At 43.4% G+C, this 21,278-nt stretch overlaps 2 protein-coding genes across 4 annotated transcripts in view; one reads left to right on the top strand and one right to left on the bottom strand.

Annotated features, from left to right (window-relative positions):
• The first annotated feature begins 746 nt into the window (after nucleotides 1-746).
• The window catches only part of SLC16A9 (solute carrier family 16 member 9), an 85,616-nt gene continuing 65,084 nt past the window's right edge, over nucleotides 747-21,278 (top strand). The window contains exon 1 of one of the 3 annotated variants that reach the window (XM_027530601.1): nucleotides 747-1,251. The gene's annotated coding sequence lies outside the window, so the exon portion shown is untranslated. Of the gene's footprint in view, nucleotides 1,252-1,824; nucleotides 1,904-21,278 lie in introns of those variants that run through there. The other 2 variants (XM_027530605.1, XM_027530603.1) reach the window with 2 other exon arrangements.
• On the bottom strand, nucleotides 5,688-7,962 carry LOC113885336 (zinc finger protein 322-like). Its single transcript, XM_027530606.1, has one exon. It carries the CDS (start codon nucleotides 7,521-7,523, stop codon nucleotides 6,315-6,317), a length of 1,209 nt encoding a protein of 402 aa, XP_027386407.1. The 5' UTR covers nucleotides 7,524-7,962; the 3' UTR covers nucleotides 5,688-6,314.

Below are 21,278 nucleotides of genomic sequence, written 5' to 3'. Positions count from 1 at the left end.
CTTTGTCTAGGCCAAAACTAGAGCAGATTCAGTGTATAAAGGAAATTTGCATCTCAGTGGTGGATGGTCACAGCCCTCTTTGAGAACCTAGTAGAATGTATGGTGTCCCTTCTCAGAAATACCCATATATACAGGAACACAAAAATTGCACATCGCTTTAGGAGGTTGCCACAGCTGGTAAGCACTAGATACCTACCTATGGACTGGCCCCAGTCTGCTGCGGCGACTGGAAATCAAAGCGCCATGCCTGTTACCTTTTAACTGAAGACAGGAGTGTATCTTCAGTGCAGCGCATCTACCTTATAGACAGAACGTGCTCAGACGCAGCCTCTCTGCTTCAGCACACTTTGTGCACTACAGGGGCGCCCCCCTTTTCCTTGGAACTGTCACAAAGGACAGCACTTGGCATCCTCACTCCTCACTGCCCAGGAGCACCGACTCCTCAAAGTTCTGGTGCCCGTTTCTCTGGGATCGCTGCCAGCTCCGGCTAGGAGGGCGCCCGGCGGCCCAGGAGCCTGGGAGACCCGGGGGGCACTCGCACTCATCTCCACACTCGGGCTCGCTCCAAGTGCGCACGGTCCGGACCCGCCGGCGCGAGCACGCGGTGGGCGGCGGGGGCGCAGCGGCGCCGGGGGACGCGCGAATGTGCGCACCGAGAGGGCGCCTGGCCGGCGGTGCCCAGCTCTCCCGCGGCTTCCGTGGCTCCGGGCCGGGCCGGGGCCGCGGCCCCCACACCGCCCTCCCTCCGCCCGGCCGCACTGGCCGGGCTGGGAGCCGCGAGAGCAAGAGCAGCGCCCCTACCGCCCGCTTTTCCACCTCCATCTCCTCTGCCTCCTCCTCCTTCCCCCAGCCACCCGCTCAGTCACAACCGGTTCAGACTGGCCAGGGTGCCCCGCAAAAGAGAGAGACCGGGGGGAAACCACGAGAAATAACTTCCCAAGGAGAAGGAGGGCGAGAAGGTGGAGCCCACTGGAGGGGCCGGCTCCCTCCCTCCATGTGGCCGCCGCCGCCGCTGCCGCGGGGCTCGGCGCGGGCAGAGGGCGGCGGCTCCCGGGGCAGCCTGTAGCGGGACGAATTGCCCAATACTCCGGCAGGGGCCGGGGCCGGGGCCGAGCCCCCGGATAAATAGCCTCCCGGCAGGCCCGGAGCTGCCGGGGAGAGCGGCGGCCGCGGTTCTCCCCGCACCACCCGCCTGGGCAGTGCGCCCTGTGCTGCGCCCCGGAGACGCCGCTCACTGCGGCCGGTACCCAGGTAAAAAGCTCGAGCTCGCGGGGAGGGTCCGGGGGTCGGCGGTCCCCCGTCTGCCTCCCAGAGGCTAGGAGAAACTCTTCGGTCTCCGAGCGGCCGGAGGCGGCGGGGGTGACGCTGTCATCTGGGGCCAAGCAGCTCGGAGCCGGTTTCTTGTTTGGAGTGTGTGCCGGGGAGCTGAGAGCGTCTTCGGGGTGTTCGCGCCCACCGCGTGACAACTCCCAACCCTTTGGTAGGGTGCTGCCCTGCAGCGGGCCAGTTTCCCCAGCGCTCTGAGGGCGGTATTGTGCACGGAGTTGGACGGGAGAGAGGGAGAAAGGAGGTCCTGTGCCCTCGGATTGAGTTCGGGTTAGAGATCTGCGCCGGGACTGCTGGTGGCAGAGCAGGGTGGGAGTTGGGGGGTAAGCGACTCAGGTGAGCCCCTGTTTCCCAGGGGGCACGAGGCCTCCAAGTGCCCTGGTTGGGAGCTGGTGCACGCAGATGACCCCGGGAGGGTCTCACTGGGGCGCCCAAGGGTTCCAGGCGCGGCGCCAGCTTCAGCACCGCGGGGTCAGCTCGGGCGAGCGCAGGAGGCACGGGCGCCTCGGCCGCCTGGACACAGAGCCGGAACTTGCGAGGACCTGGTGTTTCACGCTCCATCTGTGGCTCACTCTAGGTAACCACCTCTAGCTTCAGGAGCTCCTAGAGGGTTCGGAGAGAAATAATAAACGCTTAAAAACTTGGTCATCAGAAGTAGATCAATGCTTCTTAGGTTGCCATGTCTAATCCAGCCCAAAGCAATCAATACATCCTGGAGGTAGGGTAGGATTTACACTAAATAGACATACTACTTACACAGTAAGTTATTTAATATCTTGTGTTTTTGGATCAGTGTCTTGGGTCACAGTTAGTTTGGATGTATTTTTTTTAATCTTGAATTATCTGGATAGTAGCTCAGGTTGCAGGTGAGTTCCTCCCAGCAAATCCTGTTAATTTGATATGTCCTAACAGTTTATCAGATTTGAGTTGGTTTCAGCTGTGAGAAATTGTTCTGGCTGGTTCAGGCAGAGGACTGAGGAAGCCCGACAAGATTCTGAAGTGAAAGCACCGATTATTCATTTCTAGGATCACACCTTCTTTTTAAATACCTTGTGGATCATAACAGGGTTATCCATGTCATTGCTAGAAAGAAATGTATTTCTTTTCAGGCCCTAGAAGTGGAAATTACATAATAAAATAGCTTAACCTGCAATTTTGCAATAACTCATACTTGTAGCAGCACTGACTGCCCAAGAACACACTTCTCTGTTTCTTCCCTTTTGTGTGTGGGCAAGAGGGGGTAACAAGGACCCTTTTTCTCTGTGGGATGTCTATAGGGAAAGACAAAAGATACGCAGAGGTAGATCAGGACACTGGGAAGCCTTCTCTAGTTTCTGACTGAGACTCTGAAAAGATGGTGGTGATATGTGCATTGATTGGTGTCTGAATCTGTATCAAGGCAGAGCTTGGTGCTTTGGGTGTGGTTCTGGTCATAAAACTAGAGCAAGAGAATGACAATTAGATGTAGTTAGCTTTTCAAGCTTTATTTTCTCACCTCATATTTTGAGCCTGCAATTTTTTTAGTCTTTCTCTTGAGCGAGTCATTACTTGAACTTACTTCATACAATGCAATTGGGTATAGAAAGCCAGTGGGTAGGTACAAAAGAAACAGTGTCTTGCTTGCTTAATTATTGCTTTACGAGAAAGTATCACCTAATGACTTTAATTTTAATTAAAGTTGGCCAGAATGCATATATTTTGAGCTAGCTGGCCTTTTCTTTGGGAGGTTCTTTGTAGACATTCGAGTGTTCCCTGCAGATAATGAGCTTGAAGTGTGACTTAAAACTGAGTTCAAGGAAAGAACACATGACCCCTGCCTTCAAAGCATTTAGTCTGGTGGGAAAGATAGGCCTGTTTATAAATATCTATAATACATGATAGTAAAAATGTAGTCATATGGCAGTGACATCAATAGTGTATGACTGAATGGCAGAGAGGTTCATTCAGGGTTAAGAAATGAGAAAAGTTATGTGGTGGGTGTGGCATCTGAGCTAAGACTTGAAGAAGGAAGAGGATTTCCTTGATGCAAAGGAGGGCTGCTGGAACAAGCATGTTGCATGGAGGTGTGCAAGTCTGGTGTGTTCAAAGGTAGCAGAGCAGTTTGGAATGGCTGGAGTCTGGAATTTTAGATAAGACTGGGAGGTAGAACGGGGCTAGATTATAGAGATGACAAGCCATGGTAAGAAATTAAAGTGTGATTGAACATTATTATTGTATTTATACTAACAGGGTTAACATCCTTCACTGTAGTTTATTCCTTGAAGTTCAATTTTGTGAGCTTCCCCTAATAAGTAAATGAACAAGATCTTAATAGCATTTACTTTCTATAAATGTGAAAAAGTAATGTGTTTTCAAGTAGATTTCAATGCTTTATTCAAATCCAACAATGATTTCCCCTGAATTTGCAATCTTGTGATACAACAACTTTTAGTTTGATTAAAACTTTGGATAGGAAAATACCCCCACTTTCGTGGGTCAATATGCAGAGTAAAGTCACTTTCTGTTCACTGTTTTGATTATTGACAGTAATAATAATTATTATTAATCTTTATTAAACATGACATATTAAGTGAGCTACATACCTTCTTTTATCTAGGGAGACATAATTTTAAACTTATTCTGAGAATTTCTTTTTGGCCTCATTGCACAGCATGTGGGATCTTAGTTCCCTGACCAGGGATCAGTCTGAAGCCCCTGGCATTGGAAGTGCAGTCTTAACCACTGGGCCACCAGGGAAGTCACATTGATCTCTTGATCTTGAGAATTTTAATAAGGTCACTCACCTAAGTCAATGGTGGAACCAGGTATTGAACCCAGGAAGTTTGTCTTGATAGCCCATTCTTTGGGCAGGGGCATAATATATGTTAACTGTTATTCACAGTAATTAGAAATTGGGCCTGCTACCTGTAGGAGAAGTTTTTCTCTGTTTTTCCTTTGCATCCTCATTTCTATCATTTTAATTTTATTTTTTAATTTATATAATTGCCATATAAAATATTACTTTTAGGTGTATAACATGATGATTCTAAATATATATATACTGCAAAATGGTGACACAGTAAGTTTAATTAACATGCACCACCGTAGTTCTAATTTCTTTATGTATCTGATGAGAACTTGAGGATTTCCCTGTAGCTCAAATGGTAAAGAATCTGCCTGCAAAGCAGGAGACCAGGGTTCAATCCCTGGGTCGGAAAGATCCTCTGGAGAAGGGAACGGCAATCCATTCCAGTATTCTCTCCTGGAGAATCCCATGGACAGAGAAGCCTGGTGGTCTACAATTCGTGGGGTTGAAAAGAGTCGGACACTAACACACACAACAGAATGAGAACTTTTAAAATCTACTCTTTTGGCGACTTTCAAATATATACCACAGTATGTTACAGTCACTATACTGTACATTATCTGATTATTTTTACTTTATAGGTTCAGTGATGACCCATATTTCAGTGTTTTAACGCATCTTCAAACTTGTTTCTTAAATTAATCAGTCTATTTTGGGCTGTGCTGGGTCTTCATTGCTGCGTGGGCTTTCTCTAGTTGCAGCAAGCAGGGGCTACTCTCTCGCTGCAGGCTTCTCATTGTCCTGGCTTTTTTTTTTTTACTTATTGCAGAAAAATGGGCAACAGGGGCTTCAGTAGTTTCCGCTTCCCAGGCTCTAGGGTACGGGTTCAATAGTTGTGGCGCATGGGCTTAGTTGCTCCAAAGCATGTGAGATCTTCCAGGATCAGGGATCAAACCTGTGTCTCCTGTATTAGCAGGCAGATTCTTTACCTCTGAGCCACCAAGGAAGCCTCATCTTCAAACTATTATATGATCTTGTGCTTTTATGACCCACTCAAAAGAAACTCTTTTTTTTTTTTCTCAATTACAGTCCTTCCTTTTATTGGAGTTCCAAATTTTAAAAACTGAAAGTAAAGCAATCATTCAGTGGTTCAGATAAAAGAAAAGCATCTTTACCTGAGTTACCCATCAGGCCTACTCTGACCTGCTCTAGTTCTTCCCAGAAAACGTTTCTGGGAATCTAAACAAAACGGTTTGCATGTCGACTCCATTAAAAGTCATCTCTACTACAGGGGTCAACTAACTATGAGAATAGTTCTTCTCATACCTATTAAATGTACACTATCGAGTTAGACCTCTTTAGAGGTCTACAAAATGCTCTCCAGAGTAGTTTCTTTGGGGCCCAATAAGGTAGAGATTTCCTGCAAGGATTTTTTTTCCCCCCAGACTTAGGGTTATTTATAGGGTCTTTCACTTATACAAGTTCCCTGGTGTACAAGAACTGATCATTGACAGAAGTTTTTCTCATTCTGAGAATTCATAAGGTCCTTCATCAGATTTTTTTTTTGGCGGGGGTCGGGGGGTGGGGGGGTGGGGTGGTGGCGTGGGTTGCAAACCCAAGAAAGCTCTCCACTTAATGCTTTTGCCACATTCAAGGCAAATACACAAATTTTCACCTGTATGGCTTCTCTGATAGGTAATAAAGTCACAGTTATGTTAAGAGGCTTTTTTCACAACGGTTGGGGTTTCTTTCCAGTGGGGCTTTCTGATGTCCAATGAGGCATGCATACTGTCTGAAGCACTGTTTCACAGGGCATTAAAAAAATATCATCCTCTGGTCTGAATTCTCTTGGAATGAGGAGAGGTGAGCATTGCTAGATAGCTTTCTCACATTCACTGAACTTGTAAGTTTCCCACCTGTATAAATCCTCTTGTGGGTGATCAGACATGAGCTTGGACTGAGGTTTTCCAAAAACTCAGGGCATTTGTAAGGTTTCTCACTGGAGTGATTGATACGGTTCTATAAAGACAGCTCTCTGGTCAAACCATTTCTCAAGTTCCTACAACAGCAGATTTTCTGGTCCCCAGTAAAGTCTGAGCTCTGAGGAAAGTCTGAGTTTGAGTTCTCCATCTTAAATGAGTTCTCTTACATTGTAAATACATCTTTTTTTTTTTTTTTAATGGTATAACAACTTCTTGTCTGGTCAAGACATCTGTGAGGCTTCTGATACATTGGGAGGGCTGAGCTCAAGACCTTTCTCAGCCACATTACAGATATATGGTTTTTCACCGAAGTGGATTGTCTGATGTTGAAGAAGGGCTGAGCTCTGATGAAAGCTTTTATCACAGACACTGTACTTATAATGCAACTCCTCTGTCTGAGTTCTCATTTTCTGTTGGGCAACGAAGTCCATGCCTAGGAGGAAGCCACTGTCACATGCAGACCACTGATGTGGTTTCTCTTCCATGTGAATTCTTTGATGCACAATAAGGTCTGAACTACAGCTGAAGCTCTTCTCATATTCAAGGCATTTAAAAGTGTGAGTGTGAGTTGCCTGGTGCCTGATCAGGTTGGCACTCCGGGTAAAACTTCTCATACATTCCAAGCATTTATACGGCTTCTCACCTGTGTGGACTCTCTGGTGTACAATAAGGTCTGATTTCTGGCCAAAGCATTTCTCACAGGCACCACACTTATAGGGCTTCTCCCCAGTATGTACTCTTTTATGAACAATGAAGGCTGACCGGTGTCGGTAACTTTTCTCACACTTATTACATTTGTAGGGTCTTTCACCAGTGTGAGTTCTCTGGTGGCTAATAAGATCGGATTTCCCACTAAAAGCTTTTTCACACTCCAGACACTTAAACGGTTTTTCACCTGTGTGAGTTCTTCTATGCCTTATGAGGTTTGTACTTCGGCTGAAGCATTTATCACACTCACTACACAGATATGGTTTCTCGCCTGTATGGCTTCGCTGGTGGACAAGCAGATCAGAGCTCTGACCAAAATTCTTGCCACAGATATCACATGTATAGAATTTTTTACCTGCATGCGTTCTCTGGTGTCCTGAAAGGGCTAAGTGGTGCCAAAAGCTCTTCTCACATTTGCTACATTTATAAGGTTTCTCATAACTGTGGATCCTCTGATGTGAAATAAGATCTGAGCTTTGGATAAAGGTTTTCTCACACATATCACATCTATAAGGTTTCTCCCCACTGTGGGTTCTCTCACACATAATAAGAGCTAAGTTTTCACAAAAGTTTTGCTCACGTTCAAGGCACTCGTATATCTGATCATCTATTTGAGTAATCTCATGCACATGAATAAAAATCTTTTTACCCTTCTGAGGGCATACATGATATATTTTCCTTTTTTGAGTTCTCTGATTATATCTCTCTTCTGAAGTGTACATTTTCTATGGCTCTCTCCTAGGGAGTTTTCCACTGGTCTTCCTGACCCATCATTTTCTTCACAGTCATTTTCTCGATAAGAACTTGAAAGATACATCTGTCTTAGGCCTTTCAGTCATGAGCAGTTCCTCTTTACAAGTTTGCAGCATCACATGCACTCGTTTCTTATGTGGTATTTACAACCCGTAACAAGAAAGACTCAAGACTGTCTTCCTTTTGGCTCCAAAAGGTCTCCAGTCCATAGTTATTAACAATACTCAATTCTTGCCTCTCCTGGGAGGCTGACGAGAGCCAGGAGCATCCTTCTTTGCGCGGCTCGGCGAGGGTAGCTGGGGCCAGGCCATCCAGTGTGCGATTTAAGGGCCAACAAGGCCAGCTAGCTTCCCGAGCCCTTTCAGCCTGGCTGGGAAGCGGCCGGCCTCAAAAGAAACTCTTAAGCTCTTTGAGAAGAGATGGGATATGAGATGAGAAAAACTTTAGTAAATCTCACAGCCTTAAATACAAAGACGCAGTTCAGTTCAGCCGCTCAGTCGTGTCCGACTCTTTGTGACCCCATGAATCGCAGCACGCCAGGGCTCCCTGTCCATCACCAACTCCCTGAGTTCACTCAAATTCATGTTCGTCGAGTTGGTGATGCCATCCAGCCATCTAATCCTCTGTCGTCCCCTTCTCCTCCTGCCCTTAATCCCTCCCAGCATCAGAGTCTTTTCCAATGAGTCAACTCTTCGCATGAGGTGGCCAAAGTACTGGAGTTTCAGCTTTAGCATCATTTCTTCCAAAGAAATCCCAGGGCTGTTCTCCTTCAGAATGGACTGGTTGGATCTCCTTGCAGTCCAAGGGACTCTCAAGAGTCTTCTCCAACACCACAGTTCAAAAGCATCAATTCTTCGGTGCTCAGCCTTCTTCACAGTCCAATTCTCACATCCATACATGACCACTGGAAAAACCATAGCCTTGACTGGACGAACCTTTGTTGGCAAAGTAATATCTTTGCTTTTCAATATACTGTCTAGGATGGTCATAACTTTTCTTCCAAGGAGTAAGTGTCTTTTAATTTCATGGCTGCAGTCACCATCTGCAGTGATTTTGGAGCCCAGAAAAATAAAGTCTGACACTGTTTGCACTGTTTCCCCATCTATTTCCCATGAAGTGGTGGGACTGGATGCCATGATCTTCGTTTTCTAAATGTTGAGTTTTAAGCCAACTATTTTACTCTCCTCTTTCACTTTCATCAAGAGGCTTTTTAGTTCCTCTTCACTTTCTGCTATAAGGGTGGTGTCATCTGCATATCTGAGGTTATTGATATTTCTCCCAACAATCTTGAATCCAGCTTGTGCTTCCTCCAGCCCAGCATTTCTCATGATGTACTCTGCATATATAAGTTAAATAAGCAGGGTGACAATATACAGCCTTGATGAACTCCTTTTCCTATTTGGAACCAGTCTGTTGTTCCATGTCCAGTTCTAACTGTTGCTTACTGACCTGCATACAGATTTCTCAAGAGGCAGGTCAGGTGGTCTGGTATTCCCATCTCTTTCAGAATTTTCCACAGTTTATTGTGATCCACACAGTCAAAGGCTTTGGCGTAGTCAATAAAGCAGAAGTAGATATTTTTCTGGAACTCTCTTGCTTTTTTGATGATCCAGCGGATGTTGGCAATTTGATCTCTGGTTCCTCTGCCTTTTCTAAAACCAGCTTGAACAGAGGAGGAAATTGAGGAATTATTAAGATTAGGGGCAGTAAGTTCTCTAGGTTCTCCCAGGGCTGACTGGCCTCTTAGAGCAGCAGACCAGGGTGGGAAGTGGGGAGAGCACAGGTGAAACTCCAAGGCAAGTCAGCCTTGGTCCTGTGAAAGGGTGAGGAGGGAGTGGAAGGAGCTGGGGAGAACATGCCCATTCATGAGGCCCGGAGCTACCCAGTTCCAGCCAATTGTTATGTAAGAACAAGAGCCCAGTGTTGCCAGATCTTCAAGAGAATCCAGAAATTCAGATTTTGATGGGAAAACATTGGCAATTCATTCAACATGGCTAAAAATAAAAGAAAATAAGAATTGAGCAGGCCAAACAAAACACCTCTAGAGATCAGATTTGGCTTTTTTGCCACTAATTTGCTAGATGACTTCCAAGCTTTCTTCTGGTTTCAGACTTCCATGATCCTACACTCAGTCCATCTGATCTCTAACCCACTTCTTCTGTACTGACACATATTCCAGTACTCACCGGATCTAAAGCATGATAGCTTTGGAAGATCTCTTTGGTGAGTGCTGGACCATGATAGATTTATAAGGCCTTTAAGATCAAAGAATGCCCTTTTTCGATGGCCATGCTGTTGACATAATTCAGAGGCCCCGGCAGTTAATTGCTTGTGTTAATTAGCCCTTTCAGGGACAGTTAGTTTGGTTTAATTCCGGGACCCAGAGCTGTTTCTCTAAATATTTTCCTTCCTGTTCTTTCTTCTCACTCAAACGTAAGAAGATAATGACAGCTGGAAAATAGATCCTGGTTTTCACTTGGACAAGGTGTATTTATAAGCTTAGTTTTTTCTTTTCTTTATTTTTTGCCATGCTACTCAGCTTGCAGGATCTTAGTTCCCTGATTAGGCATGGAACCCAGACCCCTGGTCTTGGAAGCTTGAAGTCCAAACCACTGGATCGCCAGGGAATTCCCAATAGGCTTGTCTTACAGTGCTTAGACAAATCTTCATCATCTTTACCTGAGCAAGAGTCTGCCCTGTAGTCTGTCTCTCTTCTTAATCTGGGGATGTTCTTCAATTGCAACAAGGTGAATAAGTTAAGAGTTTGGCTCTTATGTGTTAATATGGAAGTTTAGGGTTTTTTTTAAAAGCATATTTATATGGATCCCCAAAAATAAAAATGAGAACAAAAGTAGTGGACTTGCATGTGATTCCAATCTCCAGTTCTTTTGAATAACTCATTCCTGGGGGAACAGTACAGTTAAATTCTATAATATAATATTTTTAAAGCAGAGTTTCATGAATGTGATGAGCTAAGATGTATTCTTTGCTTTATGCTAATAAGCTGCTTTACAAACAAGTGGGCCAGCCTCTACCTGAAAAGCTCAGAGCAGATACTGACAACAGGAAGGAAGCATCTGAGTAAAAGAAGCCTGGCGTTTTCAGAGAAATCACAGACCTTACTGTGACTGAGCTGACAGAGAGGACCAGAGGAAGGCTGTCAATGACAGTTGTGAGCCACACTTTGTCCTTGTCCCTGCTCCAGTGGTGAGTTGACCCTCCCTTGCACCTATGGGAGTTTGTCAGCCAATCCTGGATGTTTATCATTTAAAACAAACCTGCAAGAATCAGGTAATTGTCTGATCATTAAAGACATACCATCTGATCTTATACTGGTAACAACTTTAAATTAAAAAAGTCGATTCTATGTTTACCCAAGTATTTGGCTAGCCTTTCAGGTTTAATGATGGAGGCAGGCTCTAAGCCCTTTGGAGGAAGGAACCAGATCCACCTTTTATCCACAACACCTTTCAGATACATTCATTTTCTTCAAAATACATTCATTTTCTTCCAAATACACAAATACCTCCCAAATGTACTCAATTCTTTCTGTTGAATGAAAGCTGTATGGTTAATCATTTTGATATACAGGAGATTTAGGTCAGTAGGCTTTCTATGCATTCATTTATTCATTCATTTCATAAAGACCTGTTGAGCCTTTACTATGTGCCAAGCGCAATTCTTAGTGCTAGGGATGCAGGATAATCTTGTTGGTTACATACCTTAATGAATAATAACATATTGTGATAAATGTTGTAAGAACAAGATTGCCCAAATTATTGTGAAACCTTCGAGAAGGAATGACTAACTGTTGAAGGGTTTGGATGGCATCAAATAAGAGGAGACATTTAGGCTAAGTCAAGAATTGATGCTTTTGAACTGTGGTATTGGAGAAGACTCTTCAAAGTCCCTTGGACTGCAAGGAGATCCAACCAGTCAAAAAAGGATATCAGTCCTGAATATTCATTGGAAGGACTGATGCTGAAACTGAAGCTCCAATACTTTGGCTACCTGATGTGAAGAGCTGACTCCTTGGAAAAGACCGTGATGCTGGGAAAGATTAAAGGCAGGAGGAGAAGGGGATGACAGAGGACGAGATGGTTGGATGGCATCACTGACTCAATGGACATGAGTTTGAGCAAACTCTGGGAGATGGTGAAAGACAGGGAAGCCTGATGTGCTGCAGTCCATGGGGTTGCAAAGAGTTGGACACGCCTGAGCAACTGAACAACTTGAAGCAGGAGTTTCAGAAAGGATTACAGCCTCTCCAGCAGCTGGTGGGGAGTGAAGAGTCTAAGGCATGCAGGAGGAGAGGAGCATGGCTTAAGGGATGAATTGTGACAGTGGTTTGGAGAGCCCAGGTTTTGGTAATCCCGCAGAGGTAGTTGGGGCTGAAGTGTTGCAAATCTTTAGGGAAAATAGAAAGAATCAGGTAGCTAGCTGGGTATTGAAAGATCGAAATACCAAATGTCATACGAACAAAATACATATTTGTAAAACCAGTTTTTATTTTTTATTTATAATTTTTTATAATTAAAAAATTTTATTTATATATTTTTGGTTGTGCTGAGTCTTGTTGCTGCACGGGCTTTTCTCTGCAACTATGCAGACAGCAGGGCTACTCTCTAATTGTGGTGTTTGGGCTTCTCACTGTGGTGGCTTCTCTCGTTGCAGAGCGCAAACTGTAGGGCACATGGGCTTCAGTAGCTCCAGCTCCCAGGCTCTAGAGCACAGGCTCGATAGTTATGGCACACAGGATTAGTTGCTCCATGAAATGTGAGATCTTCCCAGATCAGGAATTGAACCTGTGTCTCCTGCATTGGCAGGTGGCTTCTTTACCCCTGAGCCACCTGGGAAACCCTATTTATAATTTTTGGATCACACTGTTCATTGATGCCTGGCTTGAATCTCCATGAGGGCAGGAATAATCATCTTTGATTTTCTTTTGCACTTAAAAGTTAAACATCACAGTAAGGACATTTTTCTTCTCTGGATGCATAGAAGCCAGGAAACATTGAGTTGAGGAATGATTAGGAAATGAGAAAGTGAAGGGGAGGGAGGTACTCATTCAAGTTTTTCTAAGAAAACCTTTAGAACATGCCACAACAGTAACAGTATTGGTAAACATTTGCTCTGTGCCAAGTATCAACGCCTAGTATTTCATAGAGATTATTTCGTATGTCCCTCATAAAATTCTATGACAAAGGAGTTCTTCCTATCCTATTTTCATTTTATAGATGAAGAAACTGAGGTTTTTTACCTTGCTTAAATTCACATGGCTAATGCTCTGCTATTAATTGTGGTCTAACCTCAACTAGGTACCCAGGTTGAACATGGACCCTTCTGGACTAGGGGCTTTCAGTGTTTTTGACTGTGACTCATAGTGAGATTTATTTTACAGCCTGACCCTGCCAGCAAACACAGGCGCACATGTAAACTGAAGCCAAGTCTCTCAAAGTAGTGCTCAACCCTTAGCAGTGCGCAGGAGGGCTTATATTTGCTACTGTAACCGATGTTATTCTAGTCTGAATTTCAGTTTTTTAAACATTGCTGCTCACAGTGTGCGATTGATTTGACGACCGACGATGTACTACAGAGTTTGGACCACACCCCTCTAGCCCGCTAGCTACTTTATGTTGCTCCCTGAACTATATAGCTTAATATCTTTTTCTGTTAACATCAGCAAACATTTATTCAGTGCCTACTGTTTGCAGAGATGTGGAAGGAACATAAAGAACATATGGTATCCCTTAACCCCAAGGAATTTTCAGTGTAGTGAAGGGAAAGACAATTAATGGCTAATGATAAGGCAGACCAGCAAAAAAAAAAAAAAAAAAAGAAGAAGAAGAAGAGAGGCGCAAGCCATGTAGAATGGCTTGTGGAACATAGGAATAATGATGGATATTGGTGTGTGTGTGTGCTGCAAGAATGTTAAAAGACTTTTATGAAATAAATAGAAATGTCTTTGGTAAAGACTTTTAGGACTTAGGGCCAAAGGAGATCTGAAGACCACAGTATTCTGTGTATTGTTCTCAAAGGTCCTTGAAATGGTCAAGCTATCATTATTATTATGTAGACATTAGTTTGTCCACTATAAGCCCTTGAAGGATGCTAGCATGTCCAGTTATGTTAAAGAGTATCCATTAAAAAAAGTTTAAGATAGCTTCCCAAGGAAAAGAATGCAAACTTACGAACCATTTATGAACCTCCATTAGGTGATCAATCCTAGGGTTAAATGGAGAGAGAGAGCCTTATGTAGAATCTAGCAAAAATTCTGTGGACATTGGAGGTAGAAGGAGGGTTATTAATACTTTTCTAATTTATCTTACGTAGATTAAAAAGATAACATCTGAAAATCCTGGCACTGTGTCTGATACATAGAAAGTGTTCAGTTTAGTTCAGTTCAGTCTCTCAGTCGTGTCCGACTCTTTGTGACCCCGTGAATCGCAGCACGCCAGGCCTCCCTGTCCATCACCATCTCCTGGAGTTCACTCAGACTCACGTCCATCGAGTCGGTGATGCCATCCAGCCATCTCATCCTCTGTCGTCCCCTTCTCCTCCTGCCCCTAATCCCTCCCAGCATCAGAGTCTTTTCCAATGAGTCAACTCTTCACATGAGGTGGCCAAAGTACTGGAGTTTCAGCTTCAGCATCAGTCCTTCCAATGAACACCCAGGACTGATCTCCTTTAGGATGGACTGGTTGGACCTCCTTGCAGTCTAAGGGACTCTCAAGAGTCTTCTCCAACACCACAGTTCAAAAGCATCAATTCTTCAGTGCTCAGCTTTCTTTATAGTCCAACTCTCACATCCATACATGACCACAGGAAAAACCATAGCCTTGACTAGACGAACCTTTGTTGGCAAATTAATGTCTCTGCTTTTGAATATGCTATCTAGGTTGGTCATAACTTTCCTTCCAAGGAGTAAGCATCTTTTAATTTCATGGCTGCAGTCACCATCTGCAGTGATTTTGGAGCCAAGAAAAATAAAAAAAAGTCTGACACTGTTTCCACTGTTTCCCCATCTATTTCCCATGAAGTGATGGGACCAGATGCCATGATCTTCGTTTTCTGAACGTTGAGCTTTAAGCCAACTATTTCACTCTCCTCTTTCACTTTCATCAAGAGACTTTTCAGTTACTCTTCACTTTCTGCCATAAGGGTGGTGTCATCTGCATATCTGAGGTTATTGATATTTCTCCCAGCAATCTTGATTCCAGCTTGTGCTTCCTCCAGCCCAGCGTTTCTCATGATGTAGTCTGCATATAAGTTAAATAAGCAGGGTGAAAATATACAGCCTTGATGTACTCCTTTCCCTATTTGGAACCAGTCTGTTGTTCCATGTCCAGTTCTAACTGTTGCTTCCTGACCTGCATACAGGTTTCTCAAGATGCAGGTCAGGTGGTCTGGTATTCCCATCTCTTTCAGAATTGTCCACAGTTTATTGTGATCCACACAGTCAAAGGCTTTGGCATAGTCAATAAAGCAGAAATAGATGTTAGATCAGTTTAAATAACTAAAATCAGTCAAGTCTTTCAATTTAGGCTTGTCTGGCAAGAGGAGCAATTATGTAAGCTAGTGCAGTGGTCCACTCCTTTCTGTTAGAAGCTTCACATTGAGATCACCTGGAGCCCTTTAGCAATCTGGTCTCAAGCCCAGAGATCCTGTTTTCATGTGTCTAGAGAAGTCTCAGACATTGGTCATTTTTAAGCCCCTAAGGAACAGCCAGGTTTGAAATGAAAATTGTTAGTTGCTCAGTTGTGTCCGACTCTTTGCGACCCCATGGACTGTAGCCCACCAGGCTTCTCTGTTTTTGAGATTCTCCAGTCAAGAATACTGGAGTGGGTAGCTATTCCCTTCTCCAGGGGATCCTCCCGACCTGGGGATCAAACCCTGGTCTCCTGCACTGCAAGCAGATTCTTTACTGTCTGAGCCAACACAGCCAGGTTTGAAATCCCCTGAAAAGTATATGCTTTAATGATTAGAAACATGCTTGTGTGGAGATACAACCTTAAAATTGGGTCCTTTGTTTGCTTTTTTGATGCTCACAGAGTCATCACCTTTTCTTAAGAACTAGTTTAGAAAACAAGATCTTAGGTATCTTTATGGTCACACCTCATGGCTTTCGGGATGTTAGTTCCCTGACTAGGGACTGAACCCTCACCCTTGGCAGGGAAAGTATGGAATCCTCACCACTGAACAACCAGGGTGTCCTCAAGATCTTTGGTACATTTGAAGTCAGAAAGGGGTATCTTTGAACTGGGGAAGAGTAGAAAACTGGGTATGAAGACTGTCAAGGTGAACTTGACTTCCTGCAGTGCTCAGGAGACAAAGGAATTGATTTTGTCCTGTTATCTTTGAGGATACATCTTCACCTCCATTCTACCAACAAGTACCCTGGTAACTGGAGTAGCATGCGGCAAAGAGGTGTGCATAAGTTACATAGCTCCCTGAGTTGATAGGAAAAAGAAGGAAGGACATGAAAGAAAGGAATGAAAGTAAGCCTCTCTTTGACTTCAGTGGCTCTTTGTTTTGTCTTCTTTGGGCTGTGGGTGATCTGATGGCTCTTTGGGACCTAAGAGCAGACTGTCATTGTCACTGGGGTCTTTCCTCACCAAGACTTCTCTCTTCCCTTTTTTTAAAAAAGTTTATTTTATTGAAGTATTGGTGATATAGAGTGTTGTGTTCCTTTCTGTTGTACAGCAAAGTGCTTCAATTATACATATGTATCTATTTTAATTTTTATTTTTGTATTGGTCCATGGGGTCACAAAGAGTCGTATGTGCTGAGCACGCACACACACACACACACACACACACACACACATTTATTTTTGGCTGCACTGGATCTTTGTTGCAGTGCTCGAGCTTCTCATTCTTGTGGCTTCTCTTGTTGCAGAGCGTGGGCTCTAGGCATATGGGCTTCAACATTTAGGGCACAAAGGCTCGGTAGTTACAGCTCCCAGGCTCTAGAGCACAGGCTCAATAGTTGTGACACATGGGCTTAGTTGCTCCATGGCACGTGGGATCTTTCTGGATCAGGGATTGAACCCGTGTCTCCTACATTGGCAGGTGGATTCTTTACCACTGAGCCACCAGGGAAGCCCCTGCCTGGAGATTCTTGAAGCTGCTTTTTCCAGGTCTTTCCCTGCACTGCTCTGCAGCAGCAGGACGGCATTATGGGTGGTGAAGTGATGCTCTAGAGGCAGTGCACCCAGACTTGGCCATCTGGGACAGTGGGAGAGATGGGAAAAGATTCTTCCCTCTTCTATCTGGCAGTGTGTGTGTTTGCCCTCTCTGGAGCCGTCAGGGTGAAATTGCTCCTTCTCTGGCCAGAAACCAGCCAACAGGTTTTGGGCACTTGCCACATCAAAGGGTGGGATTAATAGTGTTGCCACCGCCAGTGGGGACAGCGCCAGATGTCACAAGTGAAGAGGGAGCTTGCAACCATTCATTCCTTCATTTTCCTTCTTCTACACTCCAGGGGGCTTTAGGAAAATGAAAGTCATGCTGTCCTGAGATGGTCCAATTATTCTGCTCTCTTGTTTGGTAAACTTTTGATTCTTTGGAGAGAGATGCTGACTTTTCTATAACTTTCAAGTCACTTAGGTGCATTAGCACGGTAGGCGTGTTTATTTATTTTTTGCATTGTTTGATATACTTTCTTATACCACGTTCTCCTCTTTTCATTAAAAAAAACAGATAAATGGATGTAATCATCTTTTAAATTTTTTATTATAGACAGTGAGCCTCTTCTGCATTTTTTCTGCAAGCATTTATAGAAAATCAAGAAACTAACTTTTGCCATGGTTATCACTGCTGCAAGAATTTTTGCTTTTGTTTCTATTTGAAACCAACGTAGACCTGATGATCAGTAGAGATTTAGGTGTGGGGCTGAGTAAGCTTTGTCTTTGACAGGGTAAATGACAGAGTAGAGTCAAAGGACAGCCAAGTGCTGGATGCTGCATTGGGGTGGTGGGCTCCAGGCAGAGTTTCCACTTGCTCAGTTCACTATCGCCAACTGCTTATCTTCTTCTCTGTCTCCCTTACCTGTGTCTTTCTTCCACTGGGGTGGAAGATGGGACGGTTGGTCAGAAGGTGTTCTGTCCTGTAGGACAGTGATGCTCAGCCTAGCTACACATTAGAGTGGCTGGAAGTGTTAGGCTCCACCCCAGAGCAGGCTGGTGGTGGGACCTGGCATCAGGGATATTTAAAAGCTTCCCAGATAGCTGCAGTCCATGGGGTCGCTGAGAGTCGGATACGACTGAGCGACGTCACTTTCACTTTTCACTTTCATGCATTGGAGAAGGAAATGGCAACCCACTCCAGTGTTCTTGCCTGGAGAATCCCAGGGACGGGGGAGCCTGGTGGGCTGCCGTCTATGGGGTCGCACAGAGTCGGACATGACTGAAGTGACTTAGCAGCAGCAGCAGCAGATGATTTTAGTGTAGTCATGGCCGAGAATCACTGTGGTTGGGCAGCAGTTTTCAGGGTGTATCTGTGGATAACCTGTATCAGAATCATTGAGTGATTTTTTTTTTTTTTTTTGGCTGCACTGCGAGGCTTGAAGGATCTTGGTTCCCTGTCCAGGAACTGAATCTGGGCCCATGGCATTGAAAGCTCTGAGTCCTAACCACTGGAATGCTGGGAGTTCCCCATAGGGTGACTTTTTAAAAATGCAAATTCTGGAATTCCTAAACTTGAAACCAAATCAAGTTTTAACAGGAGTAAACACGGTTTTGAATCATTCCAAATGCAACCTGCCAGTATCCAGATCTTGGTTTCAAGGTCCTTAGTATTAAGAAATAACTAAAGATTAAGAAATAACTAAAGATCAAAAAGTCTTAGAAGCCCTAGAGTGAGAAATGATTCAGTAACTAGTTGATCTTGAATTCTGGTGTGAGTAACTAGGAACTACTTCTGAGAAAGTGGCTATCAAGTCCCCAGAAATCCTTTATAGGAATAAAATCATAGCTAATACTTAGTAAAATGTTTTATTGTGTGCCAGGCACTGAGATTTGAACTTAAAAATTTTTTTATTGGAATATAGTTGATTTACAATGTTGTGTTAGTTTCGGGTATTCAGCAAGGTGAATCAGTTATACATACAGCCACTCTTTTTTTAGATACTGTTCCCATATAGGCTATTACAGAGTATTGAGTAGAGTTCCCTGTGCTATACAATAGGTCCTTATTTTTTATCTATTTTATATATAATACTGTCTATATGTCAATCCCAGTCTCCCAATTCATCCCTTCCCCTCTTCTGCCCGTAACCTTAAGTTTATTTTCTACATCTGTAGCTCTATTTCCATTTTGTGGATAAGTTCATTTGTACTCTTTTTTAACATTCCGCATATAAGTCAACTTTGTACTTTAAACTCATTATTTACCATTTTCAGTTCAGTCACTCAGTTGTGTCCAACTCTTTGTGACCCCATGGACTGCAGCATGCCAGGCCTCCCTGTCCATCACCAACTCCCGGAGTTTACCCAAACTCATGTCCATTGAGTCAATGATGCCATCCAACCATCCCATCCTCTGTCGTCCCCTTCTCCTCCCGCCTTCATTCTTTCCCACCATCAGGGTCTTTTCAAATGAGTCAGTTCTTCAAATCAGGTGGCCAAAGTATTGGAGATTCAGCTTCAGCATTTTACAGATGGGGAAAACTGAGGCTCACAGACATTAAGTACTTAGCTCAAAAACATATGGTAAGTAGTGTAGACTGGATCAGAACCAGATATACATGTGATAACAAAGCTCATATATGGCATCATGGATGACATCACCGATTTGAAGGACTTGAGTTTGAGCATGCTCCGGGAGTTGGTGGTGGACAGGGAAGCCTGGCGTGCTGCAGTCCATGGGGTCGAGAAGAGTTGAACTCGACTGAGTGACTGAGCTGAACTGAATAAAGCTCATGACCTTAACCATTCCTCAGTTCCTTCTGCTGTGCAACCAGATACTGGCAAAACCTCTCTTCCTCTCTACCCTGTCTTTATGGTGAAACTAAGAGGAAAAAAAGGAAGCTATCAAACAACTGAAAGTATTAACTTGCTCCTTATCATTTTCTGTACATTCTTCTATACGTACACAAAGCAGCCAGGGATCACTGACGTTTACTTTAGAAGCCCTGAACCTACATTTTATTTTCATTGCTTGGATTCTTCTTTTATGATGTGTAGTCATTCCTGCACTTGAACTGGAGCTTTGTTACTGCTTTATTTGAGGAGCTACAATGCAAACAGAATAAGCAAAGCATAATCTCCTGATTTTATTGCCCTTGTTTAAACCTGTACCTAGGTTAGAAATCTGGGTGTGATCAGGAGTGAACTTGATGCTCTGACTTAGGAAGTGACCGTGTCTGCATTAGTTAAGTTACATGAAAGAATCATGACCTGGAGGGGTCATCACAGAAAAAAGAAATCTGTGTGTGTGTGTTGGGAGGTGTGTAGGAGGGGAGGGAACCTCACGTTTATGAAAGACCTTAAACAGATATTGTTGATTTTATCTCCAAATCAGGTCATAGAGCAGTCATTGGAACCATATGTGTGTTTATAGCATTAATAATTTGTCTTTATAAAGTCAACTTTACTGAGGTATACTTTATATACAATAAAATCCAACAGGTCTAAGCATACAGTATGATGAATTTTGAGAAATATTGCAAATATTGAGAAATAATGCAAACAGTTGGGGTTTGCATTAATTTTTGACAGCTTTATTAAAACATAATTCACAAACCTTATGATTCACCTATTTAAAGTGTACAAGTTGATGGTTTTCAGTGTATTCACAGACATGTACCACTATCACTGTAATTAATTCTGAAATATTTTCATCAGCCCCCAAAAGAAACCTTATACCTGTCAGCAGTCATTTCTCTTTTTCTCCCGACTCTTTTAGTCCTAGGCAATGACTCACCTACTTTCTGTAGACTTGCCTGTTCTGGAAGGTTCATAGAAATGGGAACCATGTAATATGTAGTCTTTGGTGATTGGCTGCTTTCCCTTAGTTCTTAATACAGTGTTTTTAAGGTTCATACATGTTGTAGCATGTGTAATACTTCATTCCTTGCTGAATAATATCATTGTGTATGGAAATAGACTCACAGAAATGGAGAACTTGTGTTGCCAAGGGTAAGGGTGGGGAAGGGATGGATTGGGAGTTTGGGACTATCTGATGCAAACGATTATACACAGGATGGTAAGCAACAAGGTCCTATTGTATAGCATAGGGAACTATATTCAATACCCTGTAATAACAATAATGGCAAAGAGTATGAAAAAGAATTACACGTATACAGAAATGCTTCATTGTAAAACACTTCATTGTCAACCAACGATACTTCAATAAAATGATTTTTTTTAAATTAAAGAATAAAACAACCTACCTCCTCAGTTAACTTGGAGACCAAAAGCTAAATACAATTTATAGTAAAGAAAAAATTCCATTGTGTAGATATACCACATTTTATTTATTATCAGTTGTTGGATATTCAGGTTGTTTCTACTTTTTTGGCTGATAGCATTGATTTCTTTTAGGATTTTTTTTTATAAGGACCATTTTTAAAGCCTGTTGAATTTGTTACAATATTCTTCTGCTTTATGTTTTGGTTTTTTGGCCGCAAGGCATGTGGACTCTTAGCTCCTGACCAGGAATTGAACTCAGATTGCCTGCAATGGAAGACGAAGTCTGAATCACTAGACCATTAGGGAAGTCCCC

Source organism: Bos indicus x Bos taurus, chromosome 28, assembly GCF_003369695.1.
Source record: "Bos indicus x Bos taurus breed Angus x Brahman F1 hybrid chromosome 28, Bos_hybrid_MaternalHap_v2.0, whole genome shotgun sequence".
Lineage (NCBI taxonomy): Eukaryota > Metazoa > Chordata > Mammalia > Artiodactyla > Bovidae > Bos > Bos indicus x Bos taurus.
This window is presented reverse-complemented; position numbering and strand designations above follow the sequence as displayed.